The sequence below is a fragment of the Micropterus dolomieu genome, linkage group LG21, assembly GCF_021292245.1.
Source record: "Micropterus dolomieu isolate WLL.071019.BEF.003 ecotype Adirondacks linkage group LG21, ASM2129224v1, whole genome shotgun sequence".
Taxonomy (NCBI): Eukaryota; Metazoa; Chordata; class Actinopteri; order Centrarchiformes; family Centrarchidae; genus Micropterus; species Micropterus dolomieu.
In genome coordinates, this window is record NC_060170.1 from 11,712,033 (window position 1) to 11,732,609 (window position 20,577).

Below are 20,577 nucleotides of genomic sequence, written 5' to 3' on the forward strand. Positions count from 1 at the left end.
TGGGGGGGGGGGGGGGGGTAGTCTCCACCCCCATGATGGCTTCAGAAAGCTAAATAAGGTCATTTTCAAACACAGTTTGAGGGTAAAATTACAAAGTGTGAGCTATATCCAAATTGGTAAGAAAAGGGATTTCTGTTGTGCATTTTCATCCCCGTTAATCTATCAGTTGCTCTGTTCATCTATTTTCTCCATTTTTCTCATGCAGTTTCTTCCTCCTAGTTAGTAAGTCAGTACAAGGCAGCAAGCACAAGGTGAACCCCACTGTTTAAGCATTCACCCCAAAAACGCTGCAGCCATTCGCAAACTGCAAACAGCAGCCTAATTACTTCGGTGACTTATCGGACAGGCTGTGCATTCCAATGAATGGCCTGTAGTAGCATCTTCAGATTTATTATATATCACAGACGCTGCTGTATTCAAGGATGATCCATCTTTTTCGAAAAGGACAGCTGGCTGGCATGAATGCCCAGAGCGGTATGATGAGCGGACGTGCTGGAGCACAAGTGATTCCTTTGTTTTATTTTTAACACTCCCTGCTCTATTCATCCATTTCCCCCTTTTACTCAGTTACCTCTTACAGTTAATGTTTTTCTGTCACTGCGGTCTCTCGTTGTCAGTTATCTTTTTTTAGCCTCCTTTCTTTGAAATTATTCCTTTTATTTTCATCTTTGTTTTCTTTCACTTTTTCAGATTATCACTCAATTTCCTTTTCCATTTTCCTTAGTTTTGACTGGCTGCAAGGGTGTGTTTGTTGTCTTGTTCAACAGAGAGTGAGGGTTGGATTTGGGACAAGGGACACGCACAGAAATTTATTTTGGACAGACTGCCGGTCCACGTCATTAGTGTTTGGACAGTGCAAGTGTGTGGTTCAGTGTAACAAGCCAATTTTAGCAGCTCTGGGGTCATTGTCAAATTTCCTCTTTGACTGCACGCCTGCGTTATCGTTTCGGTCATCCGCTCTTGCCATTCAATCTCTCTCCAAGCTGGTGAAGGAATTTAGGCAAAAAGTGACAGCTGACTTCAGCTCTAATCATATTAAACTGACCGCACAAGGTTGCTCTCAGCTATGAGCAAATTTTCTGTCTGGTTTCTTATATTCTGTCTCCTCTTAATGGAAGGATACTCACTGACCTTATTTATTCAATATCATGCATGCCAGCCATGTGTGAGCAATTTCCATACTGAGAATTTTAACCATGTGGAACATATAATGATATAACTGGAACTTTGAGTTAACTTGAAAACCTTTCAGTGCCGATGGAAGTGATCTACCAATGGCCTTTTCGCCTTGCATATTGAAATATGCAAGGCCACAATGACACCTTTTGTCTTTTATCCTGGTAAAAGTAGTGAGAGAGATATTTACCTATAGGGAAAATCTCCATCAGGGGTTAAGAGAAGCTCTTAATTTAATGTTAATAGGGTTCTTTGGTAAGAAAGGATAAGGTGAATCTATTTTACATGGAGTTGGCACCCTGAGAGTGTCACCTTCTTTCAGCGGGCAAAATAATTGTACTGATTATTGTTGACTCAACAAGTTTAGTTAAAAGGGGAACAAGAAAAGTTTAAGACAATTAGATTGAGAATGGTTTTCTTAATTATTCCAAGCATAAATCAAGCATTTCCCAGGCCTGTTTCAAATCAAGCAGAATCAAGGCTTAGCCGGTTACTTTAAAATGAATAGAGAAGGTAATGTGATAGCTCTGCCTTTTGTTAATTAAGAGAACCATGCTTCTCATGCATTGCATTCAATCGCATCAAAGAGATGGATGCAGAAACTGACTTGTGAGTGAATAGAGCGCTGAAGTCCGTTGAAATATGTTGAAGAATTCTTTGTCCAATTGAAGAATTACAGTCCAACATGGTATCTTATTTTATTTGCAGATATTTTACCAGATAATTGTACAGTCATCATTTTGGCACTGAAGGAAAAAAAAAAAAAAAACTAAAAGCAGAATTCAACCCCTCATCTGTTGGGTTATGTATCTTTCAGAGGACAGTCTGCTCTGAAAATGTGTGCATCGGCTCTGTGATGATGCCCAACCACTATGTCCGCAAGCCAGAAGAGGCCAGAAACAAAGAGTTGCTTCTTCCACTGGCCAAAGACTTCATAGACCAGTACTACACCTCCATCAAAAGGTAAACACAGCCGAACAGTTACACGAAGAATCCACCCATGCCTGTGTAACAGGCAATGCAGGTGTGTCTGTCCTGTTAATGTCCCCTGTTAAAATGTGTATCTTTATTTGTGTAGAACTACAAGGGATCCTTACGAAACGGCACAATTTTCGTACAATACCTCTTGATGATCTCTCATTCTATTGTGCCTGTGGACCTGTTCTGCCTACAGGAATGGCTCCAAGGCCCATGTGGACAGGCTGGAGGAGGTGACCAAGGAGATTGAAGCTTCAGGAACTTACCAGCTGAAAGACAATGAACTGATTTATGGAGCCAAGCATGCCTGGAGGAATGCTGCCCGGTGTGTAGGGAGGATCCAGTGGTCCAAACTACAGGTAATATACAGTATGCCTAAAATCACAGTATGGGACTAGTAATGCTTTATACTCTTTACAATCTTTTTTTACATTTTGATAAATAATGTGGAGTAAAGTTTTCAAGATTCTATACATAATATCCAAGAGACATAGTATATCACTTTTGGTTCAGTCACTTGTTTAGCTTTATATTTATTGTATATTTAACACTTCACAAGTGCATAAATCTGGCTATGAGTTTTCATTTTCACATTTGCCTTCTAGGTTTTTGACGCTAGAGACTGCACAACAGCTCATGGAATGTACAACTACATCTGTAACCACATCAAGTATGCCACCAACAAAGGCAACCTGAGGTAAAAACAAAACACACACACACACTGCTCAGCTATTTACCCAAGTCTTGTTTCTTTACAACTATTGTTTCCTTTTGTTCAGCTCTGCTTGTGTTATTCTGACTACACTTTTTCCTGTCCCCATCTGTTGCTCATGTATGTCATCACCACTCTCCATCTCTGATTACCCTGACTTGACCCACTGTCCCATCTGTCAGTGTGCGCTCCGTCTCTTAACACTGTCTCGGACACTATCTGCCGCCTGTCTATCTGTCAGTGTCTCGGCACTGATCATTGCCCTGTCGGTGAGGCGACAAGCAGTGCTAACAAGCAGTCATTTGTCAGACCTGCACAGCGCTCGCTCGCTCACTTTCTGCCAAGTCCTAATCACATGTGACACCTCATATTTGCTTCTTGGATGATGGATAGTTTCTGACTCATTACTACGCTTAGCCTGGCCTTCGGAAGGACCGCTCGGATACACATGTTTATAAGAGCCAGCACAACATCCAGGCTCCAACTCGCTCAGCCTGGATCACTTCAACATAAATAAACACCCACAAATAGACATATACTGCTGTTGCAATAGTTTTGGAACAGTTTTGCTTATCCAAAGTCACCTGTCAATATTGCAAAAACAGAGATGATTGTGAATGTTCCCAAAATATAAATGCACTTTAAGGAAAGGTCCTAAAGTGATGGAAGAAACAAGACTTCCGGCAGTTTTTTTTAAAGTGGTGGATTTCATGGGGAAATTATGTTATATCAACACTGCAGTAAACATTTGTTAAAACTAAGATTATTGTGTAAAAATCTAACTAGTCAAAGGGAGTTTTCACAACCTGGAAACCATATTTAAAATGGCTTATAACTGATTTTATAACTGATTTATAATATCAATATCAGACTACACAATACTTCTACAACAAAAAAATAAGCACTATTTCTACTTCCTTTTGGAAATCAAATAACCCAACCACCAGTTATTACGTTATACCCTGCCCATACTAGTTTCCGAAGCCAAGCTGAGAGACTGTTTCCTGCAGATGTAGACTGCTAGCACAACTGGCCCAGATTCACACCAGCTGCTCTCCCTCGTGAGCGACTTACAACCGGCTTAGCAGTATTAACACTTTTACCCGGTCATGGCATTAAAACACCACTGGGATGTAGAACAGACCAAAGGTAGCTAAGCTTAGGCCCTGCTAGGAGTCCTTCAATATAACATAGTTGAACATGCCTTTGGGCAGATTACATGCACAATGCCAACCATCTGTTTGCAATCTTGTCAATTAATGTACATAAATATTCATATACACTATCTAATGCTTGTATGTACAGAGATCAGCACGCAATCCTTTATTTTTTTTAATTTATTTTTTTTTCCCAGGTCAGCCATCACTATATTTCCACAGAGAGTAGCTAGCAACCGTGACTTCCGAGTGTGGAATACTCAGCTGATTCGTTATGCAGGCTACAAACAACCTGATGGACGTATCATTGGAGATCCTGCCAATGTTGAATTTACTGAGGTACACAAAGAGCTGTATTTTTGAATCAGTGAGGTAAAGCTGCAAAAAAAGCTCACATGTTGCCGTTGGTCACTAGATCTGCTTGCAGCTGGGATGGAAACCTCCTAAGGGTCGTTTTGATGTCCTGCCCCTCCTGCTACAAGCCAATGGAAATGACCCTGAGCTGTTTGAGATCCCGGAGGACCTCGTCCTGGAGGTGCCGATCACACACCCAAAGTGAGTTATGCCTTTTCTCTAAGCATGCACAAAATATACAGAATGTAGCAACACAATAACAGAGGGGGTTGCGCAAAAAGACATCCACCTACTCACACATCTCAACAACACCTCTTAAACAATGGGGTACTTTTATGCCAAGATGTCTGATTGGGTTATCGTCACATTCCAACTGTGCTGACTATTCCCAGAAAGCACAGCTAGCTATGCTTTATCTGTTTATATTCTAGCTTTTGTGGTAACCATGGGGCTTGTTAGTGAGGTTTCAAGCTTCCTCCTGCTTTTTATTCTTGTGTGTTTATTTTACTTGTAAGGAAACTTTTCTTACATTGGTAGCTACTCTACAAAAGCCATAATGCCCTTGAGATCTTAAGTATTAAACTTCTGTATTGAATACCCATAATCACAGTAATAAATTGGGTATTACTGTTACACTGGTTTTCACACATGCAGACACAGATGCACACAGAGCTACCACTACATCGCTACACGCTACAGAGAGCATTTCAGAATCCCTTGACACACTGATCTCTCTGCCAGACTCCCCCCAAATTGGCATCTCTTGCTCCATACCCTGCATCAACTGGCCATCAGCTCTGGCAGCAGCTTGGCACAGGCTGCGACCACCAACAGATTCTCATCATTACACGAGATTAGACCCAGCTCTGCAAATAATATACTGAAAGCAATGCTATCAGTCCCCCTAGAGGGTGCAAGGAATGAGTGGTGGGAGGTAGATTGAGGTCTTGCCTTCTCTGTCCAGCACTGAAAAGCTGTCAAAAGTGGTTTCGTTGTGTTAATGCTGCTTTTGGCTGCACTCCTTTTTTATGATATGTGTCTGAGGGTAAATACTGTATCCATGCTCAAACAGAGAGTCACAAATTATTATAGTGTGTGTGACTGTGCAAATTGAGTTAGCTGAAATAGCTGCTGCTCCCACCCGCAATTCCCCTGTTTGGTCTACCCAGGTACGAGTGGTTCAAGGACCTGGAACTAAAGTGGTACGGCCTCCCGGCGGTCTCCAACATGATGCTAGAGATCGGTGGCCTGGAGTTCACTGGCTGCCCCTTCAGCGGCTGGTACATGGGCACAGAGATTGGCGTGAGGGACTTCTGCGACACCTCACGCTACAACATTCTGGAGGTAGTGTGTTGTGCCAAAATACGAGTCCATTGGAAATGGGTGAAGAATCAGAGGCACGGATTGACAGAAGCCTTGTGCGGAGAGAAGCATGTGTTGTCACCAAATAACCCAATCAAAATGCCATTCTTCTAATTGTGCACACCGAGGAGAAAGCTGATTAACAGCACTTGACAAGAAATAAAGCCTCCTTGTACTTTGTCACAAACTCTCTTAGTATAAATTATACAGTGTTCATTTTAATATTATGCCAAAATATGTATTTACTTATCTATGTATCTATTTTATTTGTATGCGGAGAGGCAAATGGAATCATAAGCTATTCCGTAGCATTTCGCACCAAAATTTCCAAAGATTTTAGTGGAAATTAAATTCTCTTTGATACAGTGTATAATTAGGACAATCTACTATCTTTGCATTTGTTTAGTCACAAGTCAAGACAGGAAAAAAGCATTTCAGCAACTGTACCAATCAGCACTGTGACTTTCACATTAGAAATGTTCTTTCTACATTATGTAGGAGGTTGCTAACAAGATGGACTTAGACACCAGGAAGACTTCCTCCCTTTGGAAAGACAAGGCACTGGTGGAGATCAACATTGCTGTTCTCTACAGCTTCCAGGTAGGTACATCTTAATACATTGTTCATTTAAATGAATACGGCATCAGAAACAGAAGTGACTGAATGTCAAATGTGTTGCATCCACTGTTAGATGTAAACCAACCAAGACATTTGCAAACAAATTAAAAATTTTAAAAGTATCACTAACTGTAATTGAAAAATATATCATTTGGTTCTGAAATGACTCTCTCAACTTTGATCGAGAAAACTACATTTTGCAACTTCAATGCTGTAAGTACTGTGATTTAGTGAAGTAGCAGAGAAAATACATAAATTAGTTAATTGTTTGTGTCCCCTATTTTTAGTCATGCAAAGTGACCATAGTAGACCATCACTCAGCCACAGAGTCCTTCATGAAGCACATGGAGAATGAGTATCGGGTGCGAGGTGGCTGTCCTGGAGACTGGGTGTGGATTGTGCCTCCCATGTCGGGAAGTATCACACCGGTTTTCCACCAAGAAATGCTCAACTACCGCCTCACTCCTTCCTTTGAGTACCAGGTGAGGGGGAGGTATACAAAAAAATCTAATCTGAAAATCTAAATCATCAAGTGCTTATAGTTCCTTTATAGCTTAAGCTTTTCCCACAGGCTGAAACCACCAAAAAAAAAACAGGCTAACATAATAATATCTGCACTGACATTAGCTTCAACAGACTGTAATGCAATTTATGCGATGTTGTGTTTTTGGCAGAGGGCACCAACACAATTATAGACATGCGCTCATGTTTACAAACTGCTTGGCTGCCAAACTATATTAAGGAAGGTATTAACGTAAATTAAAGTTAGAAATCAATACCTGGAATACAAGTAGACCAGGCACATTAAAGGATGGCGCATATAGTTAAATGAATAGTGAATTGCAGCTCTTTATACCGAGTCACTCCTAGAATACACTGGATATCCCAGGTGATATATCAGTATCTTTGAATGGATTTTAACTTTAGACAGCCTCTGAACTCTATTATTTTTTCCTATGTACTAAAGGCTGATGCCTGGAATACCCATGTGTGGAAAGGAGTCAATGGGACGCCCACAAAGAAAAGAGCCATCGGATTCAAGAAGCTTGCCAAGTGAGTGTGCAGTCACACGGAAAGAAGAAAGAAGTAAACCATGCTAGGTTTTGCTAATTAGGGATTAATTTGATTTCTTCTTTATTTATAGAGTCAAGGCTAAATTGCTCAAATGTCAAAGATAATATACTGTAGGATGTGTGTATGATAATCTAAGGCCAAACAAGTAATCACTTTCCTGACAAAAGTTAGACACATGGGAAGAAAGCTGGTGTACTCAGCAGTGAAATTCATCCAATCAACCCCTCAGGGAGTAATCAAAGCTTTGTCAGTGTGTTGTTTATGTATGCATGCACTCGTGCATGCGTATGTTCTGCTATTAATATAATTGCCTCGAGGATATGACAAGCTAGGTAATCACGATTGTCACCTATCCGCTACCTTGACACAATGCCTGCTGAAGTGAGCCACACTACCCTTAATATCGACACGAGGGAGTCGACTGGTCTTGGCAGAGAATTATAGATTTCAAACTGTGACCTTTTTAGATCACTAGTCCTTGGATGAAGGGGTGGTGACGGAGCAGTGGATAAGACACATGCCTTTGGTATGAGAGACCCGGGTTCGAATCCACTGTGAGACACCAATGTGTCCCTGAGCAAGACACTTAACCCCTAGTTGCTCCAGAGGTGTGCGACCTCTGACATATAAAGCAATTGTAAGTTGCTTTGGATAAAAGCATCAGCTAAATGAATGAATGTAATGATACGATTCCTTGTCCTGTATTTTTCTGTGCATCTCATTCTCTCTCTCTCTCTCTCTCTCTGTCTCTCTGTGTCTCTGTCTCTGTCTCTCTCTGTGTGCGCCTCTGCAGGGCAGTCAAGTTTTCGGCTAAGCTCATGGGCCAGGCCATGGCCAAGAGGGTGAAAGCAACAATCCTGTTTGCCACAGAGACGGGCAAATCGCAAGAGTATGCCAAAACTCTCTGTGAAATCTTCAAGCACGCATTTGACGCAAAGGTACGCTTGCTCCCACATTGCATCATCTTATCCGAAAGTTGAACACGAGCTTATGTATCAAAATATGGACGTCGAATTGGAAAAAGGAGGAATTCAGAGACATCACTCCATCCAATATCCCTCCAGAACCCCGCCCCCCGCTCTCTGACTGACTAAGCCAAGCTGATGCCAGTTGTGTACACTCAATGAGAGTGTAGAAGAAGAAAATTTGTCTTTTGTCACATTTCCTTCTTCTCTTATGAAGCAAAGTGCCGCGGGTCAGAGGAAAGATTTAACCACTGAAGCGTTGAGCAGTGCAGTAGTTTAACACAAGATCCTGAAGTGCCTCTGGCTGTGCAAATCTGGTTAGAAAAAACTAAACACGCTGCTCTCAATCATGCACTGCGTGCTTTTGCTCCAGGTCATGTCTTATTTTCCCTTCCCGTTTTCCCAGTGGGATCAATCATACAGGAAGAGATTTGTGCTTGCAAGTGTGTGGATATGTGTTCCGCTGAAGTGGGTGTCGGTGGATCGCAGGGCAGATGCAAACACCCGGGGCAAATCGTCATTGATGTGGGGCTAACGCCTGTTTTCGCCTCACGCCTTTGGTTGTGTGTGTGTGCATGTGTAATGCAAGTGTGTTCCGTGGCAGACAAACACCATCATGTTGAGTGGTGTGCATCATGGATGCTCGTTGTGTGGCGGCAGCAGCATATTATCATCTTGTTAGAGGCGAGGACAGAGTGGTCATTACAACCTCCTCCTCAGCCAACGGCTGTGTGTTCAGTCTTAATTTACATGCTCAAGTTATCCTTCATGTGGAGCGTGAGTAAAGGAGACTAGAGTGAGACAAAGACTGCACCATGGAAGTGGTGGTTAAGAGTCATCATTATGACGCTCTTCTTCTGTGATATCTGCAGGTCATGTCAATGGATGAGTATGATGTGGTGGATCTGGAGCATGAGACGCTGGTGTTAGTGGTGACCAGCACGTTTGGCAATGGTGATCCACCTGAAAATGGAGAGGTATGTTATATATCAACAGTTAATTAAGAACAGGACATGTGCACACGTTACTAATAGCCTTTCTTTGGTTACTGTAGAAATTTGGAGCTGCCTTAATGGAGATGCGCCACCCAACATCAAATACTGAAGATAGAAAGTGAGTTTTGTCCCCGACTTGCCTGTGTTTGTATTCGTACATGGCAGTTTCCATCTTTTGTGTCCCTTGAGTTATACATCCATGTGCCTCATCTCTCTGCTTTTGCCTCCTGTCCAGGAGTTACAAGGTCCGTTTCAACAGCGTGTCCTCCTACTCTGACACCCGCAAGTCCTCCAGTGATGAGCCAGAAGCCAAGATTAACTTTGAGAGTACCGGACCTCTCGCCAACGTCAGGTAAAAAACCCCAATCCATTTTATTTATTTAGCACATTTTAAAAAACAAAGATTTACAAAGTGCTGGACAAGAAATAAAACATAAAAACACAGAACACATAAAACAACATAAGACCACACAGTTCTCATGCTGGGTTAAAAGCCAGGGAATACAAGTGAGTTAAGACGGGATTTAAAATATTCGAGGGTTGAGGCCAATTTGACCTGTGGAGATAGCGCATTCCACAATTTAAGGGCTGCTGCTGAAAAATCTCGGTCGCCCCTGGTATTTAACCCCTCATCACTTTACTTTTGTGGGATTTCTTTGTTTGGATTTATTTGGGACAATAACTATATCCTCTGCTTTTACAGCCTGTTGTATTTTAGTATGCAATTGGGTCCTGAAATCTGTTCCTGCCTTAGTACACGGCACCAGTTCTGACAGAAGTGCCCTATTTCATGTTCACATCTATCTAAAACAAAGCAGGATAAGTATTCAGAAATACGTCAGCTGTTTCGTGTGTTTTGAGACAGGACTTCTCTAATGTGAGCTCTCTGGTGGTGGTTTGCGATTGTCTTGGTTGGTGTTTTGCTGTTTTAACACTACCTACCTCTCTATTCGTCTCTCTCTGTTTAGGTTCTCAGTGTTTGGCCTTGGCTCCAGGGCCTACCCACACTTCTGCGCCTTTGCCCACGCTGTGGACACACTGTTTGAAGAGCTGGGAGGGGAGCGCATCCTACGCATGGGAGAAGGAGATGAGCTGTGTGGCCAGGAGGAGTCATTCAGAACCTGGGCCAAGAAGGTTTTTAAGGTTGGTTTCTTGGGCTAAGACCCTCTGGGCTTGGTTTAGTTAACTTGTCAATCATAATGGTCTGGTGTGCTTGAAATTGGCACACCGTTTTTGTCTTTAATTGATGATTGGCATGTTGGTTACTTCTCAAGACTTGGTTTTGATGTTAATATGGTCCCCTGTTTTCTGTGCAACCACAACAGTCAAGGTAATAGTTTTGGCCATACGAGACCTTGAGCTGGCAGAGGCCTACTGGCGGATCGATTATTTTCCAAATCCTTTGTCATTCCTGTGTAGGTATGAAAGGGAGCTTTGAATAATGGTCTTATTTACTGTGACTGTGTTGTTACATATCAAGGCTGCCTGTGATGTGTTCTGTGTCGGCGATGATGTAAACATCGAAAAGGCCAACGACTCCTTGATCAGCAATGTCCGCAGCTGGAAGAAGAGCAAGTTCCGTTTGACGTACACAGCCGAGGCCCCAGCCCTCACAGAAGGTAAAGAATAATCCTATTGGAAGTGAGTAATGAACTGTTGGCATCTTGATATTAATGGGGAAATAAGCGCTAATAAACACAAAATGACTGTAATATATCTGTGCAGGAATGGTAATGTTATTGATCAAGACCAGTGACTCATCCGTTAAATCACCTGGAGATTTGTGACTCTGTTTTTGGAAAGAAAAATGATAATGCAATAAGATTTCAAGCCCTTTCTGCCCTAGATATAGAGGTCTCGAGTTCTAGTGTCTAAATGTTGGATCGGGTCTGAAATAGACCAGTGGTCTGTATCATAATTTGCATGCATTCATTTAGTAAATTATAGCATTTTAAATGAGAAATATTGTGAACAAGGGTTGAGGCTAGACAGCATCCAATAATTGTAAATGACTATTAAGATAGTAAATTTAACTTAAACTGCATCCTCCAAAATGATCATTGTGGTGCTGTTGAACTGTATTGCATTATACATAGAGGCATTTCTGTTATTTACCCCACCCTCTGCTATATGTGGGATGGACGAAACAGTAGAAATTTCTTACAGGTGCATAAGCATTGGTATTTCCCATAATGATGAACTTGAAAAGCAAATCGGGTTTATAGATAAACATTTTATCTAAGTCTCTAAATAAAGTAAATGTATGTGATATAGTTTAATTTATGTCTGCCAACAGCATTATACAGCATTCACAAGAAGAAGGTTTATGGAGCAAAGATGCTGGAATCTCAAAACCTACAAACTTCAAAATCCAAGTAAGTATGGAGTGACACATGAAACACTTTTACAGGAAAGAACTAAGTCACATATTTGTCTTTTTTTTTGTCTGAACAGACTGAAAATGGTGAAGTGTTGTTCCCCAAATCTCTGATCTCTTTTACAGTCGCTCCACCATATTTGTGCGGCTCCACACAAACGACCACGACAGACTGAGCTACCAGCCCGGTGACCATTTGGGCATCTTCCCTGGCAACCACGAGGACCTGGTGACGGCTCTCATAGATAAACTGGAGGATGCTCCACCTGTCAATCAAATTGTCAAAGTGGAGTTCCTGGAGGAGAGGAACACTGCCCTCGGTGGGTGATGCTATTAGCAACGCCACGCTACTTTACGAATACAGTAGGCGTGCAATCAGGAGGGTTGCAATTTGATATCTGGGCAGAATGTCAAAATCAAAACATGAATAAGAAACATTCTCTCCTGCCAACAGACAACATGAAGTCACACTTTAGCAAGGTATATATGCCCAGAAATCTTTCAGTGAAGCTGCATATTGGCAAACAGTTGTGGTTACACTGGGTGACTTGAGTGTGAATTTCACTGTGACTGTGAAGCAAGGTGTTTCTTAAACACAGTATGTGTACTTCATCAAACTTTACCTTGACAGATAAATCCATTCTTGGTAAATGACTTAATAAACTTCCTACTTTCATACTATGCTAGGTCATCAGCATGGATAATTTGAGTCTTTTGACAGCATAACTGCTCCATAATAGTTTTTTGGGCAAATTGTGTAAAAGCATTTATTAACCATTTTACACATAAATAACCAAGTAAGTTTAAAGATGTCCAAATATGTTTCGAAAATCCATATCATTAGATAACAATGTGTAATATGAGGATTTGTAGTTGTTGACAAATGCATTATTAATAAATAACTTCAAAATATCTGCTTAAAACTGTTATACTATGTTACAGTGTAATCTCAATCATTTGTTAAGTTTTTTACTTTTTAAAATATAATTTTGGCTAGTGCAGCACCTCTTTGTGATTCAGGGGCCTGCTCCACAAAAGCAATCCATGAGCAGGGCTCTTGTAAGCTCCAGGGGTGGCAAGTATAGAGTTTTGATTAGTTTAGTGTCAATAAAACAGGAAATTATCTTACGTTGCAAATCTGGTGAAATTGTCTTTTAGCTAATATGACAGGTGGAGTTTAAACATTAAAAAAATGTTTTGGGCTACTACGGGGCAGCGGGCCAGAGTGTAACTGTTAACACAAGACTGACATATTATCACCTTTTTATAAAGGTGTTGTGGAGAACAAGCTAGGAAACAATGTCCTATTTACACATTCAACAGACACAGAGCAAAATTCGCTTTCATTTGGAGTTGTTTCTGGCCACTTGACAGATGCAAGTCCAATACCTAGTGTCCTCTTAGCTCTGTTTTGGTCTCTGCCAACCTGCCAAGCACCAAATGATCCTGTTTGTCAGGAGTTGGTTGTGGGTTTATCAATGCTTTTTCAGTAGAAATGGCTGCCTGCTGCACCTGCAGGGGAGGTTTATAAGAGTTTGCAGGCCAGAAAAAATAAACAAAGAGCTATAAGAAACCAAAACACTCCTTAGAGCTGTGGGGAACTGTAGAGAGTGGAGATAATTATCTATCGTTTTATTTCCATGAGCATTCCCTTTCACGTTACACAAAGTAATTTGATCTGCTGTTTACATAAAATATGAATTAATTTACCTTTAACCTTCTTCTGCAGGGGTAATCAGTAACTGGACAAATGATCCTCGTATCCCTCCGTGCACAATCTTCCAGGCCTACCAGTACTTCCTGGACATCACCACCCCACCGAGCCCAGTGCTGCTACAGCAGTTTGCTGCTCTGGCAACCGATGAGAAACAGAAAAAGAAACTAGAGATCCTCAGTAAGGTAAATTCACTTGTGAATGCGTTACCATTAACACTGACCTTTAGAATTATTGAGCTGCTGCTTCGCAGAGAGCTTAGCTTGGTTCGTGACAGACTCATGAGGGATTTGAGATGTATGTGCGTAGGCTATATCCCAAAATATACTCTCTCCTTCCAGTTCACAGCCAAATGTATGCAGGCATTTTTTTTTCACTTTTTATTAGAACACATTTCATAGCACAGTTACAGAAAAAGTCACCATGTGTTTAAGGCACAACAATAATCAACACATTCATCATGTTTGCTATCAAAATATGGGATATAGTTTTCTGTGTCTGAAAGCCAATTAGATGCACTTTGCACTAATGGAAATGTGTACAGTAGGAGTCAGCTGGCGCCAAATTAAAGCCGTTGATCGTTCTAACCCAGAGCCATTCCCTCCTTGCAGTGCCTCCCACAATTCACTCTCCATTTTTGTCAATGTGTGGAAAGGGCTGGCAGAGGCCAAGCAGTGACTCATATGCTCATACATCGAATCATTGTCACCAAAGCGAGAGGAAAAGATGGAAGGCTTCTGAATTTAGAAAATGAAACAGAACAGTAGAATCAGCACTGCAGATCGTTTGTTTTCTTTTTTTTTTTGTATTCGCTAAATATCAGGACTAATGCAGGGTCTCTCAAACTTTTCTAATCCCCTTTTTGTTTTTTATGTTTTTTTACAGAACTGTCAAGCTCTCATTTGTTTTTATTATCTGTTTTCAAAAGCATGAAATAGGGAATTGATAGAACAAAAATATTAAAAGAAAGTTATTACCAATATCTGAATGAAACTATCAGTTTCTGAAAAGTCCCACAACCCCATCTGTGGATCAACATTGAGAAACCCAGGCCCCAAACCTCCTTTGCTGTTGAAATTTTGCTAATTGTACAGCGCTTCAAATAGTGCTTCAGGCTCAGAATGGAGACCGCACCAGGCTTCTAAATGGGCACTGTGTTGCTCATTAGCAGCATGAGAACAAAGCAAAAGTTGGGAACATATCAGTGTTTTTTAGCCTGGTGACAGTGCTCTAAATTCATCACATCCAAATGTCAGTGATGACACACAAAAACAGTTGGGCAGTTAATGGCTCTGCATGTGGCTGCCTCCTGCTCTCAAGTCAGAAATGTTTACAGACTTAAAAGAGGAAACCATCCTCTTTTGTTTTTTACCAGTTATATTTGCAAAACCAACTTACCAAGACAGACATTAAATCCAATAAACATCTACCTGTACTTTTATCTCATCTTGTCTTTCTCCTTGACATCACAGGGCTTGCAGGAGTATGAGGAGTGGAAGTGGTACAATAATCCGACACTGGTGGAGGTGCTGGAGGAGTTTCCCTCCATCCAGATGCCCTCCACTCTGCTGCTCACCCAGCTTCCCTTGCTGCAGCCTCGCTACTACTCCATCAGCTCCTCTCCAGACCTACACCCAGGAGAAATCCACCTCACCGTCGCTGTTGTCTCTTACCGTGCCAGAGGTAAGGACCTACTACTCATTTGGGGCTTCTTTTTCAGTTCAAGAGCTGCTCTTACCAAGCTCAGCATTAGCTAACATCTCTCCAAGGATTTGAAGGCTGTGTAGGTGTAGCCACAGGTGTTCTGGTCATATGGACATTAATGCTCCCATTAGGTTTTTGAGGGTCTGAAACTGATCTTTTTATTTTCTGGAATGTGTATGGCCTTCTTCATATTTAAGTAAAAATACAAAGTAAACTCAATCATGCACTGTGGTTTGTAGTATATTGTCTTTAGCAGTTATTATTTGAACCCCTAACCCCAAACTACATAACCTCTATACATATACATTTTACTTCTGTTCAGTTTATGTCATGAATAAAAGGCACTACACTGTGGCTGTCTTTTAAGGTTGCAGCCTAGTCATTTGACAAAGTCAAATGACTAAGCCTCTATGAAAACCCTCGGATGGCTCAAAGAAAATTGATTCTAAGTTATCTTGGAAAGCCAGGGTGCTTTACAGGGCAGCCAGACAGCAACTGTAATTACAAGAAACATAGATTTAGAAACACCTTGGGAAGATTTTTAAATTTCTACAGATTATATTTAGAGATATGGACACAAACACAACAGGTATACAAGTCTGTCTGAGAGTATATGTAATGCTATTTAGGTTTCAATGTGCAGTGTTAGTCTTGCAAAGTATATCAGAAGGTTGTTACATCTCCACCATAGCAATTAACATCTATACTCCCAGCCTGTCAAGTAGTCAGCAAACATTACCAGATGCTATCCCTACTATTTTCTCTCACATGTAATGTGTACTTAAGCAAACAGCAACGATTAAATCACTGTAATTTCCCTTTAGAAGGAGAGAAAGGAATGGCCCTAGCCTTGAAAAACATGTTAGGGCCATATTCTCCTGTTTGTTTGTGTACCTTAAGAGAGTGGGAGGTGGTGGGGAGAGAAACACGTAAAATTCTTCATCCCTTTCAGATGGAGAGGGACCTATCCACCATGGAGTGTGTTCATCGTGGCTCAACAGGATAGAGAAGGGGGAAATGGTGCCGTGTTTTGTGCGCAGGTAAATATTACAGTGTTTTGTAGACTGACTTAGGATTGTGGCATGTTAAAGGAAAACATTGACAATTTGTGAAATAACTTCATTTGCTATCTTGCAGAGAATTCGATGAGATTGAAATCACGCTTATATCTGTATATACAATAAATATGAAGCTACCACCAGCAGCTGGCTAACTTAGCTTAGCACAAAGACTGGAAACCAGGAAAGAGCTAGCTGGGCTCTGACCAGAGATGGCAAAATCCGCCAACCAGCACCTCAAAAGCTCACCAATTACCATAAACATTTTATGTCATTTGTTTGTTTAGTCTGTAAAAAAAACAAAAAAAAAACAGCATATTACTATTTTTACCACAGGTTATGTGCCAGACTATTTCTTAGTTGCACCTAGTAACTTCCTGGTGTCTCCACTGGTTGCGGACCAACAAAGCCTAGCACAAAACCCCCAAAAACAGCAATTTGTCAGTTTTCCACTAGAAAAACGGGGTAACGTTCTAACTAGTGAGCTTCAGAGGAGCTGATAGGCAGTAGTTGTTATTAGTCTTTGAACTAAGCTTTACTGACGAAGTTAGCTTCCTATTTAGCATACAGAGATGAGTGGTATTAATCTAATCATCTAAATGTTTGCAAGAATGTGAATAAGCATGTTTCCCAAATAGTCAAAACTGTTCCTGTAAGTGAATTTCACAAGCTTTGTGGTCACTTTTAGGATACATTTTTCACTAATTATATTTTTTTGTCTGTTGCAATGTTTTAGTGCTCCTTCATTCCAGCTTCCCAAAGACAACCAAGCACCTTGTATCCTGGTGGGTCCAGGAACAGGTATTGCCCCTTTCAGAAGCTTCTGGCAACAGAGACTATACGAGCTTGAACACAAAGGTTGGTTATTTTTTTTTCTCATTCCTTTAAATATGTATTTATTGCTACCTCATAAAGGGGGCTTTGCAGTGGATTTCCTCCGCTTCACATGAACATACAGACAGAATCTTCAGTTTGATGGCTGATTATAAGAAAATCCATGACAAACTAATAAATGTGTTCTTCCAGTTTAAATTCCGTCATATGTGCCTTTAAGTTTTATTAGAATTAAATCCCTGTCTGAGATTTTGATGATATACAAAACACCACAATTCAAAGCAACCACGTAATTCTGCCTGCCACCTTTAGGAATTGAGTCATGCCCCATGATCCTGGTGTTTGGTTGTCGGCAGTCTGAGATGGACCACATCTACAAGGAGGAGACCATCCAGGCCAAAAACAAAGACGTGTTCAAGGAGCTCTACACAGCCTATTCCAGAGAACCCGGCAAACCAAAGGTAGCACTCAACTGTCCATAACTGGATGAGTCAGCTTGTCACAACTGTCTTTGGACTGCTGAGATATAAAAACGTCAAATGAAAACACACTTTTTCTACTGTGCGGTTTTTATCTGTTTTATTAGCTTTTTTTGCTGTCGTCTTGGTCCATCTGTGTCTCCCTTGAGTTTAAATAGAACTGAATATACCTGGACCTGGAAAGTACCTGGACACACCAACAATCTTTCAGCTTGCTTTCAGTTTACAAATTCTACCCCATTTTATTTTATTCCCCTATATGTTAGTGGTCTCCTGACTCTGTTTTTTCACATTGTTTCCTTTCCTACTGTTTTTTCACACTTGACTTCTTCATGCACACATCATTCCTCCTCTGCCTCTCTGACAGAAATATGTACAGGATGCACTGCGCGAGCAGCTGTCAGAGACGGTGTACCAGTGCCTGAAGGAGGAGGGAGGACACATCTATGTGTGTGGGGATGTTACAATGGCCGGAGATGTTCTCAAGACTGTCCAGCATATCATCAAACAGGAGGGCAACATGAGCCTAGAGGATGCTGGCTTCTTCATCAGCAAGCTCCGGGTAAGAGCGAGGGAAACAGTGCAGTTCATTGTACAGCATTGTCTTCATGATGTTCACCATTAAACAACACTGAAACGCTTGGTGTAGTGGTAGTGTGAAGTGCTCTCCACCGTTGCAGAGGTGCCATTGAGCAATGCAATCATCCCCCAGTTAAACAGGCAAGGTTTTGAAGCTGTTGAAAAATAGACGTGAGTCGGTATCTCTTGAAAAAGTAAACGTTAAACACCCCTACAGGCTTATTTTAATTTGTGAATTTAGGGGTGAAAACCACGCATACAATTAACACACTCACCTGGGTAGAATACAAATGGACTGAATCAGCACTGTCAGTGAATCTGTAAAATGCAATGACTGCAGGCATCTTAACACAGTCAGTATACATCAAATGTCTCATCATAATGCAAAGTCTCACCATTTTATAGTGCAATAGTAGATGGAGAAAATCCAAAATCATTCCTGCGTAGAAAATAATGTGCCAAAAAAAACAAAAAACACACACAACTAAGAAATCTGAAACCATCACACATTTTCTTGCATGCTCATACAGAAGAAGGCCATGCTGGATATTTTTCAAGATTTGTACGTTTATATTCTACTTTTTCTCTCAGTTTCTTTGAGCTTCATCATTCATTGTTGTGAATATAACAATGAATGATGAAGCTGATTTCAAAGAAATGAATGATGAATAAAGCAATATCCTGTTAGGTTTTAGTTCGGAGCGGACCCAAGAGCAGGCACAGACTCGTAAAGGTATTTAAAACACCTGAACACAGGTGAGGCTAGGCGAGCATGGCTGATGATGGCAGGAGGCAGGCAGGCAGACTGAAGAGGCGTAGTGGAATGGTGGCAGTCTGAGGGGTAGGGTGTAGAGTGGTGTATAGCACGGGAGACACTAGAGATGAGGCACAGGAGCACAGAGAAACGGTGACATTAGCAAAACAGCAATTCGAAAGGTACTAGACAGTATCAAAGTCACAAAAGGTTTCTGGGCCGAGAGGGTGTGATACCACGAGGTACTCAGAAACAATCTGGCGATGAGTGGCAGGAGAACAGGAGTACTTGAACAGCAGAGTTGATGAGATGATTAGGAGCTGGTGTGGAAGAGAGCCAGATGCCAGCAAGTCAGATATGCCCAGCCGTGTACGTACACACGCGCGCACACACAGAGACAGACAGACAGACAGACACCAGGGAAAAGGGGAAACCAATGGGAAACACAGGTGGATCATGATATTTCCATCTCACATTTTCCTCCCGTTTTGTCTTTCACCTGAATCCAGGATGAGAACCGCTATCATGAGGACATCTTTGGTGTCACCCTGCGTACCTATGAGGTCACCAACCGGCTTCGTTCGGAGTCCATCGCCTACATTGAGGAGAGCAAAAAGGACTCAGATGAGTAAGTGGTTTGCAGTTATAAAAACACACATCCCTTTTCCAAAGCCGGTCTGGACTGTGAGGAGAAAACCATCTCACTGGTTGAGTTAAACCTCAATGGGTTGGCCAAATAATAGCAGTTCTCCTGAACTTTTCAAATGTCAACACTAGAAGAAAGGCCTCCAGAAGAAAGGGTCATTAACCAGAAGGGGTTATCGTTTTACCAATATGAATATGCTTAGTAAATTTCATGGCAATCTTCTTCATATGCTTTATGACCGAGTTTGTTTGAAAACAAAGCACCTCATTCACCAAATGAAACCAGAATACCTCACATTTATTTATTCCTTCATTCATTCTTCCCTCCTTCATCTGTTCATTACTAGTCAGTGGATTTTAGGAGGTAATGTCTAGTGTCTACAAACAAAAACTAAAACCAGGATCATTCACTTGTCTCGTCTGCAACACCGCTGAACTGCGTGGGATGTCTGAGATCTATGATGTGTTTTTTCAATTTTTTATTCATTTTACCAGAGATCTTTCTTTGCCGCTCAAATTTGCCAGCTGGTTAGCTCATATTTTATAAAGTGTTTTGGCTCAGCTCATTGAGATTTATCGCAGCCAGTGAGAATACCAGAGCAACCCTGTCTCCGAGAGGCGTTTGTATAAATCCACCTCCAATCTGCAACCTGTGGTTGTTGGCGATGCCCCCTGGGTTTCAGATGAAAACAGAGTGGGTAACCATAGTAACCCGCGGAGAAGGGCCTTTAAACTAACAGGATTAGAGTGAAAGCGAGTGGCTCTGTTCCATTTCTGTTTTTGTTTCCGTTGTTGTTTGTGCATATTCAAGATTAGACACTTCATATACCCTTGCCATGAGAGCAAAACAAGGGCCCTACATAGCCACTATGGCTCATTAAGCACCAACATAATGCATCACAGACGATGGTCGCTGTGTGGATTGTCACTTGAATTTCACATTTGGCCATCAAAGCCCCTGCTCACTGGAGGAATGACTCTCTCTCTCTCTCTCTCGGTCTCTGTCTCTGTCTCTGTCTCTGTCTGTCTCTGTCTCTCTCTG

At 41.4% G+C, this 20,577-nt stretch overlaps 1 protein-coding gene and 1 long non-coding RNA gene across 3 annotated transcripts in view; one reads left to right on the forward strand and one right to left on the reverse strand.

The window, feature by feature from the left end:
• The window catches only part of nos1 (nitric oxide synthase 1 (neuronal)), a 38,170-nt gene that overhangs the window by 14,811 nt on the left and 2,782 nt on the right, over window positions 1–20,577 (forward strand). For both annotated transcript variants that reach the window (XM_046035472.1, XM_046035471.1), the window contains 24 exons: window positions 1,994–2,139; window positions 2,351–2,513; window positions 2,760–2,851; window positions 4,221–4,362; window positions 4,439–4,578; window positions 5,547–5,721; window positions 6,238–6,339; window positions 6,645–6,839; window positions 7,325–7,410; window positions 8,225–8,369; window positions 9,269–9,373; window positions 9,451–9,509; window positions 9,627–9,743; window positions 10,360–10,534; window positions 10,872–11,010; window positions 11,688–11,766; window positions 11,895–12,088; window positions 13,498–13,667; window positions 14,955–15,165; window positions 16,139–16,226; window positions 16,981–17,102; window positions 17,391–17,539; window positions 17,925–18,119; window positions 19,400–19,518. In XM_046035472.1, coding sequence (XP_045891428.1) covers window positions 1,994–2,139; window positions 2,351–2,513; window positions 2,760–2,851; window positions 4,221–4,362; window positions 4,439–4,578; window positions 5,547–5,721; window positions 6,238–6,339; window positions 6,645–6,839; window positions 7,325–7,410; window positions 8,225–8,369; window positions 9,269–9,373; window positions 9,451–9,509; window positions 9,627–9,743; window positions 10,360–10,534; window positions 10,872–11,010; window positions 11,688–11,766; window positions 11,895–12,088; window positions 13,498–13,667; window positions 14,955–15,165; window positions 16,139–16,226; window positions 16,981–17,102; window positions 17,391–17,539; window positions 17,925–18,119; window positions 19,400–19,518 — 3,308 coding nt within the window. The remainder of the gene's footprint in view (window positions 1–1,993; window positions 2,140–2,350; window positions 2,514–2,759; window positions 2,852–4,220; window positions 4,363–4,438; window positions 4,579–5,546; window positions 5,722–6,237; window positions 6,340–6,644; window positions 6,840–7,324; window positions 7,411–8,224; window positions 8,370–9,268; window positions 9,374–9,450; window positions 9,510–9,626; window positions 9,744–10,359; window positions 10,535–10,871; window positions 11,011–11,687; window positions 11,767–11,894; window positions 12,089–13,497; window positions 13,668–14,954; window positions 15,166–16,138; window positions 16,227–16,980; window positions 17,103–17,390; window positions 17,540–17,924; window positions 18,120–19,399; window positions 19,519–20,577) is intronic.
• Window positions 17,740–19,602, reverse strand: LOC123960619. The gene is made up of 5 exons (XR_006822553.1): window positions 19,365–19,602; window positions 18,883–19,011; window positions 18,532–18,575; window positions 18,412–18,454; window positions 17,740–18,291 (listed from the first exon to the last, which is right to left on the reverse strand). It is a non-coding gene; the product is annotated as an uncharacterized LOC123960619 (long non-coding RNA).